Source organism: Hyalella azteca, unplaced genomic scaffold (genome assembly GCF_000764305.2).
Source record: "Hyalella azteca isolate HAZT.00-mixed unplaced genomic scaffold, Hazt_2.0.2 contig3120, whole genome shotgun sequence".
Classification (NCBI taxonomy): domain Eukaryota; kingdom Metazoa; phylum Arthropoda; class Malacostraca; order Amphipoda; family Hyalellidae; genus Hyalella; species Hyalella azteca.
The window spans coordinates 28,486-51,471 of record NW_025933373.1 but is presented as its reverse complement, the minus strand read 5'-3'; the positions used below and the strand labels follow the sequence as shown (position 1 = coordinate 51,471).

Below are 22,986 nucleotides of genomic sequence, written 5' to 3'. Positions count from 1 at the left end.
AGAAAGTCATGGAAGATATAAGTAATGCAATGAAAAGACAGAAGATTTCAGTCAAAATGCGGCGGATATTATAGAAAAAATTCGGCAAGTAATGAAAACACAGTGGACTAAAAATAGTCGGATAGCAATAGAAAAACAGCGAAAGGTATTAACCAGCAATGAGCTGGTTTAAGATATACCATATCCATGCTGTGATCCATTTTAGTGTGGGAACCATAATTTATTTACGGTGATACTGGTTAAGAGTGCAGTTTNGGAATCATCGCTTAGATGGAAAAATTGCCAGTAAAAATCAACGGAAAGTTGAAAATGGGCGCTCATTTATGGTCGCCACATCGCCGGCCACCGGAGAAACGCCTCCTGCCATTCGGCAATTTTTAGTCCAAATGGCCACAATATCGGCTTTCTTGGCCGCCATCTTTTTATTTGCCAGCCCAGCAAGCGGCCAATACACAGGTGAGTGGCAGTACTCTCAACAATGATTCTGTAGATAAGCCAATATACGAATATATTGGCCAATGTACAAATATATTGGCCAATACACATATATATTGGCCAATATACATATATATTAGCCAATATACGAATATATCGGCCAATATACAAATATATTGGCCAAAATACGAATATATTGGCCAATATACATATATATCGGCCAATATGCAAATATATTGGCCAATATACAAATATATCGGCCAATATCCAAATATATTGGCCAATATACAAATTTATTGGCCAATATATAGATATCGGCCAATATACAAATATATTGGCCAATATACATTTATATTGGCCGATATACAAATATATTGGCCAGTATTTTTATAAATTAGCCCAATTTACACCAGATTGTCGATAATAGCTAAAGGGCTCTAAATACCAGTAAAATAGTGCAATACTAATTATTTATCCAAATTAATGATTTATGACCCCCATAAACAACCGTTAAGTGGCCTATCAAATTTTTCAGGTGTTGTAATGTCTTTGAGGTAAAAATTGTATTCAAAATCATTATTAAGATAGTATTTGGTGATTTTTCAACACCTAAAATGAAATTAAAGCTCCATTTCTACTCTGCGTTTCATCAACTGGGTGAAATGACCAATTTAATGAAAAAATATTCTATAATATTTCTATCAATATAAGACATTATTCTCGAAAGGCATATAATTAGAAAATTTTCCCTCAGTTCTGTTATTAGTTGAAGACGATGACGTTACAATAATGATCGTAACGTTTGATTCTAAACAGTCGAACGCCCGTACATTTTAATTATGAACCTCGAACCATTTTAAACCCACGAGTATGAACGTTTTCAACCGTGTTCTAATTTTTAAACGTTTTTTAACAAGATATTATTTGAACTTACCAACAAGCATGAACGCTTTCAACCGTCTTTAAATATCTAGATTTTTTTAACATGATATCATTTGAACGTACCAACAAGTATGAACGTTTTCAACCGTCTATGAATATCTAGAACTTTTTTAACAAGATATTAGTTGAACGTACCGATAAGTATTAACGTTTTCAACCGTCTTAAAATATCTAGAAATTTGTTACCAATATATTATTCGAACGTACCAGTTAGTATGAACGTTTTCAACCGTCTTTGAATTTCTAGAAGTTTGTTAACAATATGTTATTTGAACGTTTACTACATTATCACTTCTTTCGCAACGCCCCCACAGAGGCGGGTGCATGGGAAGGCATAGAGAACAACACGGCAGTGAATGTGTCGGCGCAGCTCGCGACGACAGCCTTCCTCCCCTGCGCCGTGCGCATGATTGGCGACAAGCAGGTTGGTCTCGACTTATATACCCGATTGTCGAAAAATAAATATGGGTAACTCAACAGCGTAAATTATTATATATCGGATTGTATAAATAAATATGGGTAACTCAGCTGCGTAAATTATTATATATCGGATTGTATAAATAAATATGGGTAACTCAGCTGCGTAAATTATTATATATCCGATTGTATAAATAAATATGGGTAACTCAGCTGCGTAAATTATTATATATCCGATTGTATAAATAAATATGGGTAACTCAGCAGCGTAAATTATTATATATCCGATTGTATAAATAAATATGGGTAACTCAGCAGCGTAAATTATTATATATCCGATTGTATAAATAAATATGGGTAACTCAGCAGCGTAAATTATTATATATCCGATTGTATAAATAAATATGGGTAACTCAGCAGCGTAAATTATTATATATCCGATTGTATAAATAAATATGGGTAACTCAGCAGCGTAAATTATTATATATCCGATTGTATAAATAAATATGGGTAACTCAGCAGCGTAAATTATTATATATCCGATTGTATAAATAAATATGGGTAACTCAGCAGCGTAAATTATTATATATCCGATTNGTAGAGTACAGTATGTGTGCAGTAGAGTACAGTATGTGTGCAGTAGAGTACAGTATGTGTGAAGTAGAGTACAGTATGTGTGCAGTAGAATACAGTATGTATGCAATAGAGTACAGTATGTGTGCAGTAGAGTACAGTATGTGTGCAGTAGAGTACAGTATGTGTGAAGTAGAGTACAGTGTGTGTGCAGTAGAGCACAGTATGTATGTATCTTGTAGAGTACAGTATGTGTGAAGTAGAGTACAGTGTGTGTGCAGTAGAGCACAGTATGTATGTATCTTTCAACATTTTTTGTAAAAAATTTTTGCGCTATTGTGAATTTTTTCTCTTAATGAGGCTTGAACTTACTAGAAGTAAGTTGATACATTTTCTTCTTTTCTATATGTAGGTATTAAACAAAATTTTTATTACTGTTGGTAAAATGAAATTATGGCACATTGAATATTTAATAATGACTTTTCTTTTATCAGATCACGATTATCACTACTGATAACAATTATAGTATCTATAATATGATTATTTTTACTGATAGTCATTCTCATATCAAGATTATGAACGAAGTTGGCCGTAATTAAGGGTTAAGGTTACGTAAAGTTGTCGGGGGAACTTGAATATTTTGTCTCGCGCTAGAAAGTTTGTAACTGGCAGGTGAAAGTTCCGGCATTGAGTTAAAGTTGTTAACTTCATTAAACTGCTTCACATGGCCATGAGAGGGCTGGTACATAACTTGTGATTATCAGAATAAAATTTTGGAGATCTGAATGAAATTGCGGTGGTCAGAATGAAATTGCGGTGGTCAGAATGAAATTGCGGTGGTCAGAATGAAATCGTGATAAGCAGCAGGATTTTGTCATGTTCAGTAAATTGGTGGTACTGGATCAGTGTTCTTGATTAGATTATGTAATGTTCTTCAGCTACACTTATCAACATCCCCAAAGGCATGAACTTTTTCTGTGTTTATCTTCACTTATTGACATATTCAAAAACAATAACTCGAAGTATTCGTCAGGCGCTAGGAAAAAGTTCAAAAATCTAAAAGTGAACCTCTAAATCTCAAACAAAATTTCCAAGAACTCACTCAGGTTGTTATGCTTGGTATCTACTCTTGATTCCAGCTTGAGTCGCCTGCTGAAGTAAAAGTTTTCACCTCGAACTTGACTCAGGAGGCGATTATCTTCGGACATGCCCGTCAGAATCTTGCTGATTTGCGACGACATCTCAACCATTCTTCATCGATCTTAGTTGGTGTTGGCTCGAATTTTCGAACTCCAACTCTGTTTGATTAGTGAGTTGGAACTTGAATTCGGCGTGACTAGAGAGTTGGAACTCCAACTCAGAGTGACTAGAGAGTTGAAACTCCAACTCGGCGTGACTAGAGAGTTGGAACTCCTACTCGGCGTGGCTGGAGAGTTGGAACTCCAACTCGGCGTGACTAGAGAGTTGGAACTCCAACTCGGTGAGACTAGAGAGTGGAACTCGAACTCTGTGTGACTTGAAAGAAAGTCACAACTCCAACACAGCACGACTCGAGAGTTGAGAGTTGGAACTTTAACTTGGCAGTAATCAAGGGTTGAAATTTCTACTCGACATGACTCCAGAGTTGGAACTCGAACTCAACACGTCCTCGTCGAGTTAGGCTGACTCGAGTCACATTAGTTGTGCCGCGTCCAACTTTAAATTGCGCTGCTGAGGAATGCGGGAACGGCACTCGGCGACGCCTTGGGTTGTTTCTACGATAAACTTTTCCTTCTGTACAAAAATAAACCACATTTATTTCTACGATAAACTTTTCCTTCTGTTAAAAAACAACCCACATTTATTTGATGGTGCAGGGAATTCTTCTTGACTGGTTTTATGATGAGCCCTTAATGATGTTCAAACATTGCACATTTTTGTTGAATTTTCGATAGACCCAAGGAGTTTTCTTATTCTGGTCTAAGAATTATTATTATTGGAGGCACGAAAAATGCATAGATGGAAGTTGCATAAAAGATGAAGATAAAAAATACTTTAGTTTTCCCTTCCATACTGTGGTTGACACTTTACCTGTGAGCTTTTTAGGTCTAAAACACGGTTTTATGTTACTGAAAACACGAAAGATAATAATGAAAACGTGGTGGACTTTAATACAAACATGGAAGATAATAATAATAATGAAAACACGGTAGATATATAAGAAAATACGGTATATGGTTTTTATAGGACGGTCTTTAAACCTAGGAAGAAAGTCATGGAAGAAAAAGTAATGCAATGAAAAGACGGCAGATTTTAGTGAAAATACGGCGGATATTATAGAAAAAATTCGGCATTTAGTAATGAAAACACAGTGGACTAAAAATAGTCGGATAGCGATAGAAAAACAGTGAAAGGTAACCAGCAATGAGCTGGTTTAAGATATACCATATCCATGCTGTGATCCATTTTAGTGTGGGAACCATAATTTATTTACGAAGATACTGGTTACGAGTGTAGGTTGATAAGCAACTATATTATAAAACGATATAGATTGAAATTATTTTATATATTACTATTTATATAACTATATTTCAGTTATATAAATATTTATAACTATATCGATCAAGATTGACATTTCAATAGATTGAAATATAAAAAGTTCTACACCAAAGTATCTATTGTAGCTGCTAGAATATGTTGTCGAATAGCTTGTACATAAATTATATTGCCAGCCGATATGCTAATGTCAAGGAGCCTCCCCCCCCAAAAGGGGGGGCGACAGCTAGGAACTATTTAAGGGCACGCGTCCTGAGAAGCCGCGCTCAGATTGATGGTACGTGCGCAGGATCTATTTAAATCAGGATCAGTGTTACGCAGGATCTATGTCAAGCAAGACCAGTGTTACGCAGGATCTATTTAAATCAGGATCAGTGTTTGATCTATGTCAAGCAGGATCAGTGTTACGCAGGATCTATGTCAAGCAAGATCAGTGTTACGCAGGATCTATGTCACGCAAGAACAGTGTTAAGTAGGATCTATGTCACGCAAGATCAGTGTTAAGTAGGATCTATGTCACGCAAGATCAGTATTACGCAGGATTTATGTCAAGCAGGATCAGTGTTGCGCAGGATCTATGTCAAGCAGGATCAGTGTTGCGCAAGGTCTATGTCAAGCAGGATCAGTGTTGCACAGGATCTATGTCAAGCAGGATCAGTGTTGCGCAGGATCTACGTCAAGCAGGATCAGTGTTGCGCAGGATCTATGTCAAGCTCTATCAGTGTTACGCAGGATCTATGTCAAGCAGGATCAGTGTTACGCAGGATCTATGTCAAGCAAGATCAGTGTTACGCAGGATCTATGTCAAGCAAGATCAGTGTTACGCAGGATCTATGTCACGCAAGATCAGTGTTAAGTAGGATCTATGTCACGCAAGATCAGTATTACGCAGGATTTATGTCAAGCAGGATCAGTGTTGCGCAGGATCTATGTCAAGCAGGATCAGTGTTGCGCAAGGTCTATGTCAAGCAGGATCAGTGTTGCACAGGATCTATGTCAAGCAGGATCAGTGTTGCGCAGGATCTATTTAAATCAGGATCAGTGTTACGCAGGATCTATGTCAAGCAAGACCAGTGTTACGCAGGATCTATTTAAATCAGGATCAGTGTTACGCAGGATCTATGTCAAGCAAGATCAGTGTTACGCAGGATTTATGTCAAGCAGGATCAGTGTTACGCAGGATCAAGCTAATTGACGGTTGCACGTCTCTGGCGGGAATTGTTGTACGAATAATTTATATTACGTAGGATATTTTTTGGGCATAATCCATTGAACTTAAAATCAACGTTAATAGCATTGCCTTGCGTTCAGACGCAGCAACATGGAAGAAAGTTAGCCCTCTGGCCTTCAAGCCGCCACCCCAGAAATGGACGATGTGTTTCATCATGAAGTTTTGATATCGCATTGAGATTTTACGAGAGTTTCTCAGAGGTTCGGTTTGCTCTGAAGTTAGCTTTTACATTTGCCATAACTTTTTTAACCTAATAAAGCAGGTTTGCGGCACCTAAGCCTCCCTAAACATGTCAGACTTGACGCTAATTGTTCGCTGTTTCTTTGGAATTTTCCAGCATTTTATGTCATCAATTGCGAGTGCCTGCTTTGTTGAAGGCGAGCATCGCTAATGATCAAGTTCTTTTATTGCAGCTCGGAGTTATTGCCAGGTTATGCGTGCGGAATTGTTGGGTTTAATGGTATTGGAGATAATCAACAAAATATACGGGTTGAATCAGACATTAATTTCACTGTACCATTTTACCAATGAAACTGTTTATTAATATAGGTTTAAATGCCTGCTTGTGTGAACAAAGGTGTTATGTGTTTTTCTACAAACATTCCATTGCGAATGAACTGTTTGTAAACATTGCTTAAACTTTTCCATTTTCGATTTCGACAATATCAGTCATTTGATTTGAGATTTCTATTCAACAAATTGCATTATAGCTGAATTAAGAATAAGGCTGCTTTTGAAGTCACTACTAAATCTTTTGAAGTTTTTTGGGAACTAACTACGTAAAGTACTGAAGCATGAACGCTTTTTAGGTCAAAATATTTTATATGAAAAATTTTCGGGTAAATTCGTCGTTAAATTTAACGTACAACGAAATAATTTCTCAAATTCAAAAACCCAAAATATGAATCTGTTGTTCTGAATTGAAGCGGCCGTAAAAATCTCGTTGCAGTTCCTTCTCCGGCGTATTCCGTATCTCGCGCGGCACGTCTTCAAGAGCAAGAAATTATGCACATAAACCGAATAACAAGAAAATTGTAACCGAAGAAGAGGAAATTAAGAGTCAGCGATTATTGCGGCCAATGCAACGCCGCTCATTCGAGTGTAACAAATGGAGGAATGGCAACATTTTGAAAAATTAAAACATAACAAAAAATTTTTGCTTTTTTTAGCGCATTCTCTCATTTATGGAGAAAAGGCGCTGTTGAGCTCGTCATGTCCGTCTTTCTGCCTGTCCGTCTGTCTGTCCGTGACTTCACGTTTTCGTCGACGAGAAAATGCGCTCTCTGTCACTCACTGCAGTGAGTACTGAGTTATATTTTTTATCTAAGTTCACGATGGTCAAAAAAGTCATCGCAGTTAATAGTCAAACTTGGTTTGCCTTCTTTACATGCGCATGTGAACCTAATATGAAATTGGTAATGCATTTAATTTACCTGAATAAACAGCTATGTTTTAATTTGCCACATTACTCTCCTCACCTTGTACTCCGATAATATTTCAGTAAGGAAAGTATTATTTGATATGCTTATACCGGTGATATTTTTAATAATCAACTTCTTGACAAACAAATACGCAGCTAATAACAAAAGTATATAAGTATATATAACAAAATTATTAAACTCATATAAATAATTATAATTTAATAATAAAATTATTAAATTATTAAACTCGAGTTGGATTCCCATGAATTATTAAACTATAAACTAATGTATATATAACAAAATTCTTAAAAAATCAACTTCATGACCATTTAAAACACAGCTGATAACAAAAGTTTTTATATAAGCATATATAACGAAAGTATATAATACACAGCTCATAACAAAAGTATATAAGTATTTATAACAAAACAAATACACAGCTCATAACAAAAGAATATAAGTATATATAACAAAACAAATACGCAGCTCATAACAAAAGAATATAAGTATATATAACAAAATTATATAAGCCCTCACAATGGGTTTATCAACAACATGGCCCAGACGCCCAGGGTTTGCATGAGAACCATGCACCTCATTTGGTATTCATGCCGTCACGCATGGCTGGGCAGTGCAAACACGTCTTGTATTGTTGGTCCTTCCTGCTATAATCAAGAGCACGTCATGCACGGCCGGATTATCTTGTTTAAATGGCCGTCTAAAATGCGGACATAATTTTGCAGTAATTTTGCACTGGCTTTTGCATGTACTCTGCGGAAGATTCCTCAATAATACACAAAGAAATGAATGGGGCTGAAAACAAGCAATTCATTTTTAGCGCATTTTCTCATTTATGGAAAAAAGGCGCTATTGTGCTCCTCATGTCCGTCTGTCTGTCTGTCCGTCTGTCTGTCCGTCTGTCTGTCCGTCCGTCTGTCCGTCTGTCCGTCTGTCCATCCGTCCGTGACTTCACGTTTTCGTCGACGAGAAAATGCGCTCTCTGTCACTCACTGAAGTGAGTACTGAGTTATATTTTTGTCTCTGCTTGGGTCATCCTAACACAGTTTGGATCCGTGAAAATAAGTATCAGTGCTACGTCCGGTCTCTTATTGTGTCGTGTATAAGAAAGTGTGTCAATATCTGGACAATACAACTCATTTATTTCTGAGTGAACCCTCCTGAAGGTTTGTCCATTAACTAATTTACGTTGCGCTCGACACAAAGACTTGATTGTAAGCAAGGAGAACTTATAGCGGCCGGCCTTTGTACGGCATTCTTTAATATGCGATGATAATTTCGCGCCATTTTCCAGTCTAAAGATTTTGCTTCAATTCCGCGAGAAGCCTTGCCAGAACTGAATGTGTACGGGGAGTAATAAGGTATGTAAACTAAAAAAATATGTTTATACTATGAAACTAGTGAAGCAATTTCTATATCGCAGCGCGACCAGAGAACAAGCGTAGCACTGATATGTCTCGTGCTTGCCCAAACTGGGTCAATTTGACCCACACATATGCATGAAGTACATCGATATTTGGATAAAATATCAGTTATTCCTCTGAGTGTACGTTGTGCGAGACACGCACTGCGGTAGGAAGTTGCGTGAAGGCCAAGCCAAAATATGCCCTAAACATTTTGTTCAGCTTGACTTACATGTTGGTATTGGATATTAGTATATAGCGAAGGGTCGAAAAATGTGAAGCGATTGTTGCAAAATATTCCTAAAATAGAAGTAATATCGTACATATGTTGATGGTTTTAGAAATAACGGTTTTAGGTTTTAGGAAAATTTGGTTTGGTTATGGTTAATGGTTTTAGGAAATTCGGTTAATGGTTTAAGGAAATTTTGGATAATTTGTTAATGGTTTTAGAAAATTTTAAATGATGTTAAAGTAATTTACGTAGACCGGCACAAGTAATTAAAGGCATAATTGAGATAAGAATATAATTAGCGATTGGTTGATGGAGGTCTTAGAATTCATGGGCTAACTCATAAATATTCTAGAAAATGTACAGTTTACATTAAAACCAAAATTATTCATGACTGTTTTCTTCTCTCTTCAGAAATGACAAGTCCTGGCGAACCTTTTGCGTGTCTGGGACGAAACTCTGAAAAAATGCCGGTTACCGAGACAGCGACGCAAAATATTGCCACTTCAGTGAAGCAAGGCTCAAAAAATACAAAAAATCCTTCAGCGAGCCGCATTTTAAATGGACACATCCAGAGCAAACACGCGCGATGGATTCACGTCGATGGATTTAATCCCTGCAACGGCGTAAAAAATTCAAGGAACGTCGTCACAGGTCAACAAAATGACCGAAAAGACAAAAAATTTGAAAGGAATCATCGCTTAGATGGAAAAATTGCCAGTAAAAATCAACGGAAAGTTGAAAATGGGCGCTCATTTATGGTCGCCACATCGTCGGCCACCGGAGAAACACCTCCTGCCATTCGGCAATTTTTTGTCCAAATGGCCACAATATCGGCGTTCTTGGCCGCCATCTTTTTATTTGCCAACCCAGCAAGCGGCCAATACACAGGTGAGTGGTAGTACTCTCAACAATGATTCTGTAGATAAGCCAATATACAAATATATCGGCCAATATACAAATATATTGGCCAATATACATATATATCGGCCAATATTTTAATAAACTGGCCCATTTGACACCAGATTGTCGATAATTGCTATAATATACTCTAAATACCAGTAAAATGTTGTAATATTACTTAATTCTCTAAATTAGTAATTTATGATCCTAAAATAACAGTTAAATGGCCTACCAACCCGCCAATAGCCAATTAATCTGTAAATTAATTTAAATAAAGCGCTTGCGATCACCTTCTGAAATACCTGGACAATTCCTATTTGTAATTGCCAAAAAACAGATAAGTGGAATAACTTCATGAATCAACAAGAACTATCAACTTCCAACCTATCTATTGAAATTAGATTGAATTTTCAAGTGTTGTAATTGTCTTGGAGGCATAAATTGTATTTAAAATCGTTATTAAGATAATATTTGCTATTTTTCAAAAACCTATAATGAAATGAAAAGCTCTTTTTTGCTGCTTTTCATCAAGGGATAAAATGACAAGTTTAATGTAAAAATTTGTTCTCAGTTCTGTTATTAGTTGAAGACAACGACGGTACAAAAATGATCGTAACTTTTGAATGTAAACATTTGAACGCCTGTACATTAAATATGTGAACGTAAACCCAACAAGCTAACATTTTCAAACCAATTTTCAATTATGAACATTTTCAAGCATACAAGTTTGAACGTTTCAACCGTACCGTCAACTGGGATGACTGCGGCCAAAAATACAACAGAAACAAATGGCAGCAAAACTGAATTATAAACGTTAGCCAAAGTCACCCCGGTGGCCGAAGACCCCAGTTGACGGTACTTAAATATCTAGATGTTTTTAAACAAGACATTCTATGAAAGTTTGCTACATTAACGCTTCGTTCGCAACGCCCCCACAGAGGCGGGTGCATGGGAAGGCATTGAGAACAACACGGCAGTGAATGTGTCGGCGCAGCTCGCGACGACAGCCTTCCTCCCCTGCGCCGTGCGCATGATTGGTGACAAGCAGGTTGGTCGCGCCTTATATACCTGGGCCTATACTTTCAAAAAAAGTTAAGAGGTCGTAAGTTCATCAGCCAATCATTGACGGACTTTCAAGCAAAATCCACCAATCACAGACAAGAAAAGAGAGCCTAAGTACTTACGTTCACTTAGCGAATTTTGAAATTTTGAAAGTATATGCCCGGATTGTTAAAAAATATGGGTAACTCAACAGCATAAAACATTAATATGACTCGGAGCATTACATAGAAAAACCTGTGAGTTCTATGCAAATTGGTTAGTCTCGTCTCACAACTGCTCAGGATTAATCAAACATATTAAAATATTTCTCAAAACTCATTACATTAATCTTTCCATTCGGGCTTTTGTCCTAGATATCTCTTGAGCTTAAACGCAATTGATTTATTTCGCAGTGATCGATGCAGATATCGATGCAATTTACGAATATAGGATCTGATCTCAATATACAATGATTGTATCGATCAACCCTGATTGTTTTGATCAGGGTAAAGATCCTCCTGCAGATCTCATAGAGGTTTATATATTACTCGCCTACATTTATACTGGTTATCTTGATCTTTATCCCCTGAAGATCTCCTAGATCTTGCAACTCTGCTCATCTCGATCAGCCCCTCATCGTTATGATCCCCGCACGTGCAGATCTCATAGATCCTGTCACACAGGATCTGTCCTCATCGTTGATCTCTGCACGTGCAGATCTGTCCTCATCGTTGATCTCTGCACGTGCAGATCTGTCCTCATCGTTGATCTCTGCACGTAGTGCCAGGTCAGTGCCACTAGTGACATACGAGTGGTACTAGTGACTGGTGAGTGCCGCTAATGACAGGCTAGTGCAAAATTCCACCTAAAAGTCGTTAATTAACAATTCTTCAACATTTAATCAAAATTTAATTAATTTTGACAGATAATATTAAATACGAATAATTGTCATCACCCTGCATCAGATCTCGACGGCGTCTGGCATCGTGTCGCAGTTCGTTCATCTGCACGTCATCGTCCCTGAGGCCTTCATCCTCGGCCCGTCCGAGTACCACGTCCAGACAGGCTCCTCCATCGAACTTTTCTGCATCATAGAGCAGGTCAGTCCAGCCTGCATCATAGAGCAGGTCAGTCCAGCCTGCATCATAGAGCAGGTCAGTCCAGCCTGCATCATAGAGCAGGTCAGTCCAGCCTGCATCATAGAGCAGGTCAGCCGCGGCCTGCTGTGTTATTGCAGGCCATGGCTAATCGTTGTTGTGGGTGATGGTAACTATCGTCTGGACATCGTTATTATAAAAATAATGATCATAATCTTTGTTCTCTTACACATAAGCCTCACACTTATCACAATGATTTCAGTTGTTTTCAGAATTATTACAGTCTTACCTAATGTTCATCTTCAGCTGTCTACTAAGTCTGCTCTGTATTTCAAGTAATTTCTACTATTTCCTCTGAGAATCTCGTTTATATTTAAAAAGACCAGTTTTTTAGGTTTAGTAAAAACTTTAAATATTTATATTATTAAAGCTCATGATGTTCAATATGAGTTCATTCAATGATTTTAATGCTTATTAGTCATTTATTAACTGTAATTATAGCAGAGTTTTATCTAGATTTTTCCTAGTTTTCTTTTTCCATGCGGATCGAAAAAATTTCCAGGGGTGCAGTCATAAAATCCTCTCTACTCGACTCAATTTACTGCTTACATTAGCTCATTTGTCTTAATTGCTCTCTTCATGAATCAATTTACTGCCTATAAAAGCTTATGCGATGTTATTGACCACTACCTGAATTAATATACCGTATATAACAGGCTCAGCTCATTTCCCTGCATTCACCAGCTAATATGATTAATTTACCGCAAATAAAAGATCATTCAGCCGTAATTACTTAGTTCATAAATTAGTTTACTACATATACTAGCGTATACCCACCCATTCGGCCTTTGTTGCCCACTACCGGAATCAATTACCCGCGCATACCCTCTAATTCAGTCTCAATTATTTACTTCACAGAGCCCCATTTTCCCTTGTACACCCTCTAATTCAGTCTCAATTATTAACTTCACAGAGCCCCATTTTCCCTTGTACACCCTCTAATTCAGTCTCAATTATTAACTTCGCGGAGCCCAATTTTCCCTTGTATACCCTCTAATTCAGTCTCAATTATTAACCTCGTAGAGCCAATTATTAACCTCTAATAAATAATAATATAATATAATGAATTATTCCTTTATTATTAACTTCACAGAGCCCCATTCCACCGCAATTCGTGTCGTGGAAGCACAACGACCGGCTCCTGAACTACGACAAGTACAGAGGCGGCGTCTCTGTCAAGACCGATCATGGCCCCAAGACGTCCTCTCGTCTCGTTATTTCTGGGGCCACAGTCGCAGACTCGGGGAATTATTCCTGCGGAGCGCCCAGCACCGAGCCTGCGACTGTACATGTCTTCGTCAGTCAGGGTGAGTGTTGATGGTACAGCTGACAACACTGAGCCTGCGACTGTACATGTCTTCGTCAGTCAGGGTGAGTGTTGATGGTACAGCTGACAACACTGAGCCTGCGACTGTACATGTCTTCGTCAGTCAGGGTGAGTGTTGATGGTACAGCTGACAACACTGAGCCTGCGACTGTACATGTCTTCGTCAGTCAGGGTGAGTGTTGATGGTACAGCTGACAACACTGAGCCTGCGACTGTACATGTCTTCGTCAGTCACGCTGAGTGTTGATTGTCCAGCTGACCAAACGGAACATGCGAGTATACAATGTACACGTATTTTTTCAGTTAGGGTGAGTGGAGATAGCACAATTGACTGATGATGCGATCCTAAATTGACCCTACATAAAGTACATAAAGTACATACATAAAGTATGCAATTGTACATGCCTATGCCAGTCTAAGGGTACCCACACAGTGAAAGCAGGTTGCCAGCGTGCTGGTTACCTGCTGAGACTGGCGCCTGAAACAAGCGCGAAAGGGTTGTTCACAGAGGAAGCAGGAAACCAGTTGGAAGAAACCAGGTATCTTTCATTTCGCAAGAGGAAGAAACCATTCGCAAGAGGAAGAAACCAGGTATTTTTTTGATATGCAGTTAAAGTAAAATTAAACCAATATTCCCTTACCCTCGCAGTTCATCTTCTTGGCAATGTCAGCCCAAAGTTTCTCAACTACAATTCGGTTAGAGTGCTTTTAACTCCATTTGTCCCAAATGGGTGTTCGAGCATACACCTCTGTGATTAATTGATCACTGTCGATGCTCATCATGTGTTATTACCTCTCAAAAATCCTTTCCTGCGGAGCGCCCAGCACCGAGCCTGCGACTGTACATGTCTTCGTCAGTCAGGGTGAGTGATGATGGTACAGCTGACAACACTGAGCCTGCGTCAGTCAGGGTAATTATAGATATCACAATTGACTGATGATACGATCCTAAATTGACCCTACGAATGTACATAAAGTATGCAATTGTACATGCCTATGCCAGTAAAAAGCGGTCTATAAATAACACAATTGGCTACGAAGAACCTGTAATTCTTCGTGTTTTCATAAGTCACGATGATCGATGTCATTATTAATGACTATACTGGTCGTGTCAGTATAACTGACTATACGTACTGGTCGTGTCAGTATAACTGACTATACTGGACATGTCAGTATAACTGATTAAACTGGTCATGTCAGTATAACTGACTATACTGGTTATGTCAGTTTAAATGTCTATACTGGACATGTCAGGATAAATGACTATACTGGACATGTCAGTATAAATGACTATGCTGGTCGTGTCAGTATAACTGATTAAACTGGTCATGTCAGTATAACTGACTATACTGATCATGTCAGTATAACTGACTATACTGGTCATGTCAGAATAACTGACTATACTGGTCATGTCAGTGTAACTGACTATACTGATCATGTCAGTATAACAGACTATACTGGTCCAACTACTGGCCGTACAACTGACATCAACACTGCCCAAAAACAATCAGTGTAGGCCTATGGTGAACCGACGAAAAAAGCAGTAGTTATACCGCAGTTTGTACATAAAGCTATACAGAGCAAAAAAAGTCCGGCTATTAAAAGCCCTACAACAAAAGTACTTAAACTGGGGCTCCCAATGCTTCAACTAAACTTTTGAGCGAAAGAGCCAATAATCTAGACTTTCTTACCTCCTTTTGTGGGAAGAAAACACGATTTATTTAACGTGAATTGTCATGGTAGCTTCATCGTCGGCCATCAGTCGGCAATATGAAGCTTGTTAAATGAAGACAAGAAGGTTAAAAAAGGTGTTAGAATACGGTAAGTTGCTGGGAAACCTACTGCATAATAATTCCATTGCAATTGAGCTATAACGACAACGTACGAAGAAAACAAGATCTAGGTAAGAAGAAAGGCAAGACCAGGTATAAAAGAACAATGGAAGAAAATGGTGGACAGGAAAGAATGCAACAAAACTGTTTTCTTTAGGATGCTGGAGGAAACGCTCGGAGGCCGTTGCCGCACACGATAAATGTTCTCGATGCTCTTAAAGGCCCCGTCGAAGTGGCCCCCAAATGCACTTTTTGGCGGGAACTCGTGCGTGATGTGAATGCTTCGATACCGGCATATGGAAACTGGCCTCACTTCTCATACACAAAGAGAATAGTTCCCTGAGAATGGGATGATTGTTTCCTATTTCTCTTCATACCAAGTTCCCTGAGAATGGAACGATTATTCCTATTTCTTTTCATACCGAGTTCCCTGAGAATGGAAAGATTTTTCCTATTTCTTTTCATACCAAGTTCCCTGAGAATGGAAAGATTTTTCCTATTTCTCTTCATACCAAGTTCCCTGAGAATGGAATGATTTTTCCTATTTCTTTTCATACCAAGTTCCCTGAGAATGGAATGATTTTTCCTATTTCTTTCCATACTAAGTTCCCTGAGAATGATTTTTCCTATTTCTCTTCATACCAAGTTCCCTGAGAATGGAATGATTTATCCTATTTCTTTTCATACCACTACTGGTATGAGCGGTTCTCACATCTCATGGACAGGGAAAATATTTATCTATGAATAGCTTCCAGTTCTGACCCCCGTGAAAACTGGCTCTCACTTCTCATATATAAGAAGAATAGTTATCTGAGAATGGGAAGATTTTTTCTTATTTTTCCCTAATTTTCTCCAGTTAAGACTCGCTCTCACTTCTCTAGCACAGGAGAATATCTCTAACGATGGGTGTGAATAATCACCACGGGACGACTGGCTCTCACTGATCATTTACAGAGAGAATAGTACTCTGAGAAGTACTCTCAATAATCACCCCGCGAAGACTAGCGGCTGCACAAGATACAATAAATTTTTCAAAAACTTTTCCAAAATATGTTGAATGGAGTGCTAGAGCTTAGTGGTATTCCATGTAGCGACTTGAACTTCTATGACCACGCACTTCTATCCTTTGTCCAGTTGCTAGACAAAGTTGCTGGAGATGCTTATAACTGACTGGAGTTGCTTGCAAGTCCAGTTGCTTCACGAGTTGCTTGCAAGTCCAGTTGCTTCACAAGTTGCTTGCAAGTCCAGTTGCTTAACGAGTTGCTTACATATCCAGTTGCTTCACGAGTTGCTCGCAAGTATAGTTGCTTCACAAGCTGATTGCAAGTCCAGTTGCTTCACGAGATGCTTGCAAGTCCAGTTGCTTCTCAACAATTCCAGGAAGTCCGGTTATTTTTGACGCTTAAATTGAGACAAGTCACATCTTTTGCTGACAGTCCGAACGCTTCTTGAAGCTTTAAAAGAGTCCAATAGCTGGGGGTGCTCTTGAGACTGAAATTACCACTTGAACATCGAGGGAGTCTAGAATCAATATCCAATGGAGCCTTGAGCAAACAGAGAACTGGGGGCGTTCTAGTCTTACAAGGAGTCCAGTTACTTCTTGCAGCTTAATTATACACTTTAGTTCCTTATTAAAGTTCCTTGAAGCTCCGCAAAGCATTCATGTCGTTGAGTATATATGGGAGATTTGCGATGTCCTTGTTCACGGCCGCGCTGATGCACCGCCTTCGTCGTCCGTCGTCCCACAAACGCCGTCACGCTATTCTGATGATAAGAAATAGAAGCAAGGCGGATATATATATTAAGCTTGATGGTTATAATGGTTGGTCAGTTTCCAGAGGCAACAAAGAAAAAGAATTGCAATCGTACATTATTAAATTAATTTTAAATGACCCAAACTAAACGAACGGATATGATTCATTGGAAAGTCACTACCTTCTGTGATTCAATATTGAATTTCTTGGGTCCTAAAAATGCCTTCAATCTCCGTCACTCTTTACAAGATAATTTTAACACAAATAATAAACAATTTTTTCAAAATGTCTCAATACAAAAAGTTTTTCGTACGTGAAATAAATTAATCTAATCCATGAGTAGAGAAATTCGAATTCTTAATTTGATGTCACTGAATCATTATTTAAATTAACATAAACCGGCTGTCTTTTAGGCGCAACTAGAAAAAATATTGTTCACGAGTAGAGCAACTCTAATATTCTGAATATGATGTCTAGGAATTGCTTTTCAAATAAACGAAAACTAGGCTTTTTTGACACAATTAAAGCGTATGAAAAAAATATTGTCCACGAATTGAGCAATTTAAAATTCGAATATAATGTCACAAATTTAATTTTAAATTAACGAAATTCCTGCCTGTTTGCTCAGGCGACAAGACGGCGGCCATCCAGCGCCGGACATCTGGCCAGGAGTCGGCGTTGCTCGGCTCTGTTTTGGCTGTGCTGCTGCTGCCGGCACTGCTGCTGCCAAGCTCCATCGTAACAGGATTTTTATAGTCAAAATGTGCACAAAAATACCGATTAATTATTTATCAGTAGTTGTCCCTAATTATAATTCAGAATAAGTAAATTTAGGCTATCCATCCTTTGTAAATATCCACTTAAACATATTCGGAACATTATGTTAAAATTTGATTGAAAGTCATTACGATTACGAAGAAGACGGAAAAAATCTCTGTCCATGCATCCATGTTGAATTCAATAACCAGATTTTATAAGGATGTAAATAGAACAGGTTAAATCTTCTTGTGCGAAGCCCATCGGAAAAATTGCACAATTAACATGAGTCCTTTTTTCAGGAAAGGCCCATTTATGTATAAAATTGCTACGTTGTTGTACAAGGAAATCTATTGTACATAGAAATCTTTATGAAATATCATGTTCGAATCTTTATGTGTTTTAAAATATTAATTAATGTATTAAAGGTAGTCGATGCTTGCTTAAAAATATTTATTTATAAGGGGTTTATATTCAATGGATATGTATAACTCTTGCCATTTCAGTTATGTTGCTGTCAAAAAAAGTTCACCCATTTTAATTAATTATAGTTAATCTTTTGCAGGGTTTCTTTCGGGTAAGAAACTACATTGTTCGAATTTTTGGATTCGTGATTATTTGAAGCGCCTTCAAAAGTTTTCTCTGAAAAATAATGAATCCACAATCCATTGACAGAAAATATTTCCCCTTCAACGTAAATTATATCCATGAATTTTTTTGTAATAGTCAAATTAGTCTCAAATACTGTTAAGTTCAAAGCTTGAATATTCAGTAATACCTAGAAAAAGGGGATTTATATTTATTCATGTAAAAAATTCAGTGCTAAAATTAATTACCAATTAAATCAGTTTCATATTATGCAACCTTTCATACAAAATTTAATGACGCAGAGAAAGGCATGCGATTTTTCGACTGATGTTGCAATGCTCTCTAATTTCCGCATAAATTTAGGCGTTGAATAGTATCATAGTAAAAATCAGCTAAAAAAAGCATAAAAAATTTAATTTATTGTACTATTTCATTCTGGAATTATTGGGATACAAACTTCTAGTTTTTATTTTTGTGGGTTAAAATTCCTTAGAAACTCGTTTCCATTAGTAGAGCTAAAATTTCACAGTTTATATGAAAACTAAATGACACTTGAATCAAGTCCGGAATGATAGCATATACGTATGTATTCATTCTATTGGTACGAAATTAAAAGGGGGAAAAATGCGAAACCTAATAATTTGTCTTCTTTCAACACAAGATAAAAACGTTAGAGGCTATCCAGCTTATCCTCTATCCAGCTTATCTAATGAGACGCTCAAGCGATCAGGCTCTTAAGAGACCTCAGCTCGTTAACGGCGTCAGTGGACGCTTCTTTTACCGTAAACCCTGTCAGGGGCGCCGCGATAGTGGTTTTCTGCACACGGAAAAGCGATATTGCGTACAAAGCGATATTGCGTACGTAGAAGCGGTTATGCGTACGGATAAGCGATATTGCGTACAAAGCGATATTGCGTACGTAGAAGCGGTATTGCGTACGTAGAAGCGGTATTGCGTACGTAGAAGCGGTATTGCGTACGGATAAGCGATATTGCGTACGAAGCGATATTGCGGACGTAGAAGCGGTATTGCGTACGGATAAGCGAAATTGCGTTTGAAGAAGCGTACGGAGAAGTGCTACTCTGAACAGAACGAAACATACCAACAGAAAAGTAATATTGTACTCAAAACAGCAATTTTGTACATGAAGAAGTGAAATTGAGTCCGGAGAAGCGATCTTACGTATGGGGAAGTCAATATGCGTTCGCAGAAGTGATATCCCGTACAGAGAAATGATTTTGCGTAAGAAGCAATTTTTCTATCATAATGATTGTTATTTCCCCAGATCAGAATTTCAAAGTCTTTCTAGTAAAAATTAAACATTATTACTGAAATCGCCATATTCCAAATGGGATAATTGTTATCCATTAGTGTATATCAGTTAGCTTGAGTTTACAAAAAAAAACAGATTGATTGCGTATTCGATTTAGTTCACCGGGATTTAGTTCAAAAGTAATGAAGTTACATTTTAATTATGTTTTTGCTTAAAAGTTATTTCGTTTTATGAGGAGCTGTCAGCCTCGACTGCCGGTTGTAATTATAGGAAGTAAGTGGAAATTTTTGAATTATTTTATAGCCGGCATGCACTCTGATTCTCTTAATTTTGTAAAATCTATTTATAATTACCATTAAAATAGATTCTTTGCATCGAACCCTATAAATTTGCACCAGTAGAAAACGTCTCAATTTGGTTTTAATTATCGAAATAATAACTTCGTTTAACGTTGTATACTATGAAATATGAGTAATAATTCAACAAAAAATTGCGTACAAATTCAGCACAAATATATGTTATTATTCAGCACTGCATATGCATTGCCGTTCGCAGTCGAAGCGTACAGAAAAACAACTTAATTCAAGAAATGAAATAATTTAATTTGGATTTCTATTATGTACAAATTCATCGCTTTACTTTCACGAATCATTTCCATATGTATTGACAGGAATTTTCATTTTTCTGGCGCAGGAATTATTCATCCTTTTATACACAAGAATTATTTCTCTTCGTATAACCGGGAATTTTTACTCCCTTTACTCTCATGAATTATTCCCCCTATACCAAACCGAGGGATGATGCGGGTCCATGAATGAAATTATTCACTTAGGGGGATGACGAAGGTCCAAGCTTACGGAAACTTTTAAGTTTTGAGAAAAAGTAGTGGCAGGGTATTATTGATCTATTTGTTGATCAGACTAATAAAATCTCTAATATAATATCTATCAAACTCGTAAGATATAAGGCGATGACTTGACAAAACCTTTGCTCACGGTTAGCACCAAAGTCCATTAGCTGTTCTTTTCAGAACTGTCGCATTAAGTGTAAAATGAACTGTTAGAGTTAGCTTCTAAACTTTAGACTCAATAAGTGTTAAAATTACGATAGTTTACTTTAATGATTTCCAAGAATGTATTATGACAAATTGTATATTGTTATGAAATTATCCGGCTGCAAAATTTCGACGTACGACCTATTTCGATCTTCCTTCTATATAACTGATATATACAATTTTCCATACTATGAAGCCAAAAAATGTTATGTAGCAAAGCTTTGAAAAAGTAATAAAGTAAGAGAAACCCTATTTACCCCAAAAATTCGGGTACCACCTTGGCTTCGATCGAAGAGTCGCTACACTCGGCTTAAAATTATTCTGGGTCTGCTCGGGCCACCCGTTCAAAATAAGTTTCTGGACAGAATCTTTTTTCCGGCTCTACAGTCGCCTGAGAGTAGGAACACAGTTGGCTGACCAGAGTTATACCGAGCATGCAAGCTGCCTAAAGGCCGCCTTCCGAACCTAGAGTCGAAACGGATATATTCAGCGGCTTATATATTATATATTGATTTATTGATTATATTTTATTATATTATTTTGATATATATTGATTATATTGAATATATTGTATGTGCTCTCCGAGTCCTAGGCAGCGTCTGATGCAAAATCGGGCCCGCATCTAAATTTTATTATGAAAAGTGCTGTAAAAACTTTAATTTCTGTTCATTCAGTAGGCATTTTTTTGACCTCCAAAAGAATTTTAGATATCCTTCTGTAAAAAATTCGATATTCGATAGTTAAAGTCGTAAATTCATCATATCTAACGGAAAAGTCGCATTCAAAATGTCTGCTATTTTTTCCATTTGCAAGTCGAAATTAGGTTGTTTTCATTTTTACTTACAGCTTTATTATTTTTTCTATATTTCTCAATCAGTAACTTGTATAGTTCTATTTTCCCAGATATTTTTTGTAAAAGTTATAGATTAATTTAGCTCTACAAGTTGAATCGCGACATTCTCGTTCAAATTTGTTTCTAAGGAAGCAGTCATTTAAGAGAAAACGTTATTCGAGCACTGCTTTGAAAAAATGTGTTGATGCTTCGCAACAAAATCTTACGAGTTCATCAATTCTATTTATTATTCGTAATAAACTGGCTTAAAAAATTATTCAATCAGCGTAAGCAATACTTTTTATAAACATTCTTGTGTACAGTTGAAAGAATATGCTCTCCGTCGCTCACTAGTGATTGTAAATAGCGTGTGCAGATTTATGAAGCTGAACCAGCTAAAAACGGCTTTTTAGTTATGTGGAGAAGTACCTCCGTGAAAAAAATTATGTCAATGTCCATGACTCGTGTGGATTTCCCGACATTCACACGGAGTGTCAAGTTTTCGTGTTTACAATAAAAGAGCTAAAACTCTGCTTGTTTTATGTAGATCACTTGCCCACTAATCAGGAGAATGAGGTGGAATCATGTACAATAAATATGGTTTGAATGCCAACTAATGAGGAGAATGAGGTGGAATCGAGTACAATAAATATGGCTCGCTTGCCAACTAATGAGGAGAATGAGGTTGACTGAAATGCAGTAAACACGGATCGCCTGCCAACCAACGAGGAAAGTAAGGTAGACTGAAATCTGGTAAATACCATTTAGAGCACTCGGTCTTCATAGGCTCACTAGGCCATTTTTTTCCATGAGTCAAGAGGATGAAATGATGTTATTCTACTTTTCGTTTGCAACAGAGAAGTTTAGACAGGAATTTAATAGCAAAATTTATTGGAACATAGATGAGAAAATTGTGCTTCTCTACAGCAACTTAATCACTAGAAACTGCTGAGTCATGACTGAACATCAGGTTGTTGCCTTTGTTGACTGAGCCACTGCGGTTACAAGCAGCAGATATTCACTGGACAAGTTTGTGTCTGCGTTTACTGAATTATAGCATTTACTAGGCAGCAAGTTAATAGAGTTGAGGCTGCAGGTTATGAGAGTTGAGGCTGCAGGTTATGAGAGTTGAGGCTGCAGGTTATGAGAGTTGAGGCTGCAGGTTATGAGAGTTGAAGTAACAGGTTATGTAAGTTGAGACTGCAGGTTATGAGAGTTGAGGCTGCAGGTTATGAGAGTTGAGGCAACAGGTTATGAGAGTTGAA

General features: G+C 37.5%; 1 protein-coding gene across 1 annotated transcript; it reads left to right on the top strand.

The window, feature by feature from the left end:
• Positions 1–273: 273 nt before the first annotated feature.
• Positions 274–17,974, top strand: LOC108665900. The gene is made up of 5 exons (XM_047885782.1): positions 274–456; positions 1,692–1,801; positions 12,114–12,248; positions 13,399–13,612; positions 17,847–17,974. The coding sequence occupies exons 1-5, from the start codon at positions 324–326 to the stop codon at positions 17,972–17,974; spliced, it is 720 nt and encodes a 239-aa protein (XP_047741738.1). The 5' UTR covers positions 274–323.
• The last annotated feature ends 5,012 nt before the right edge of the window (positions 17,975–22,986 follow it).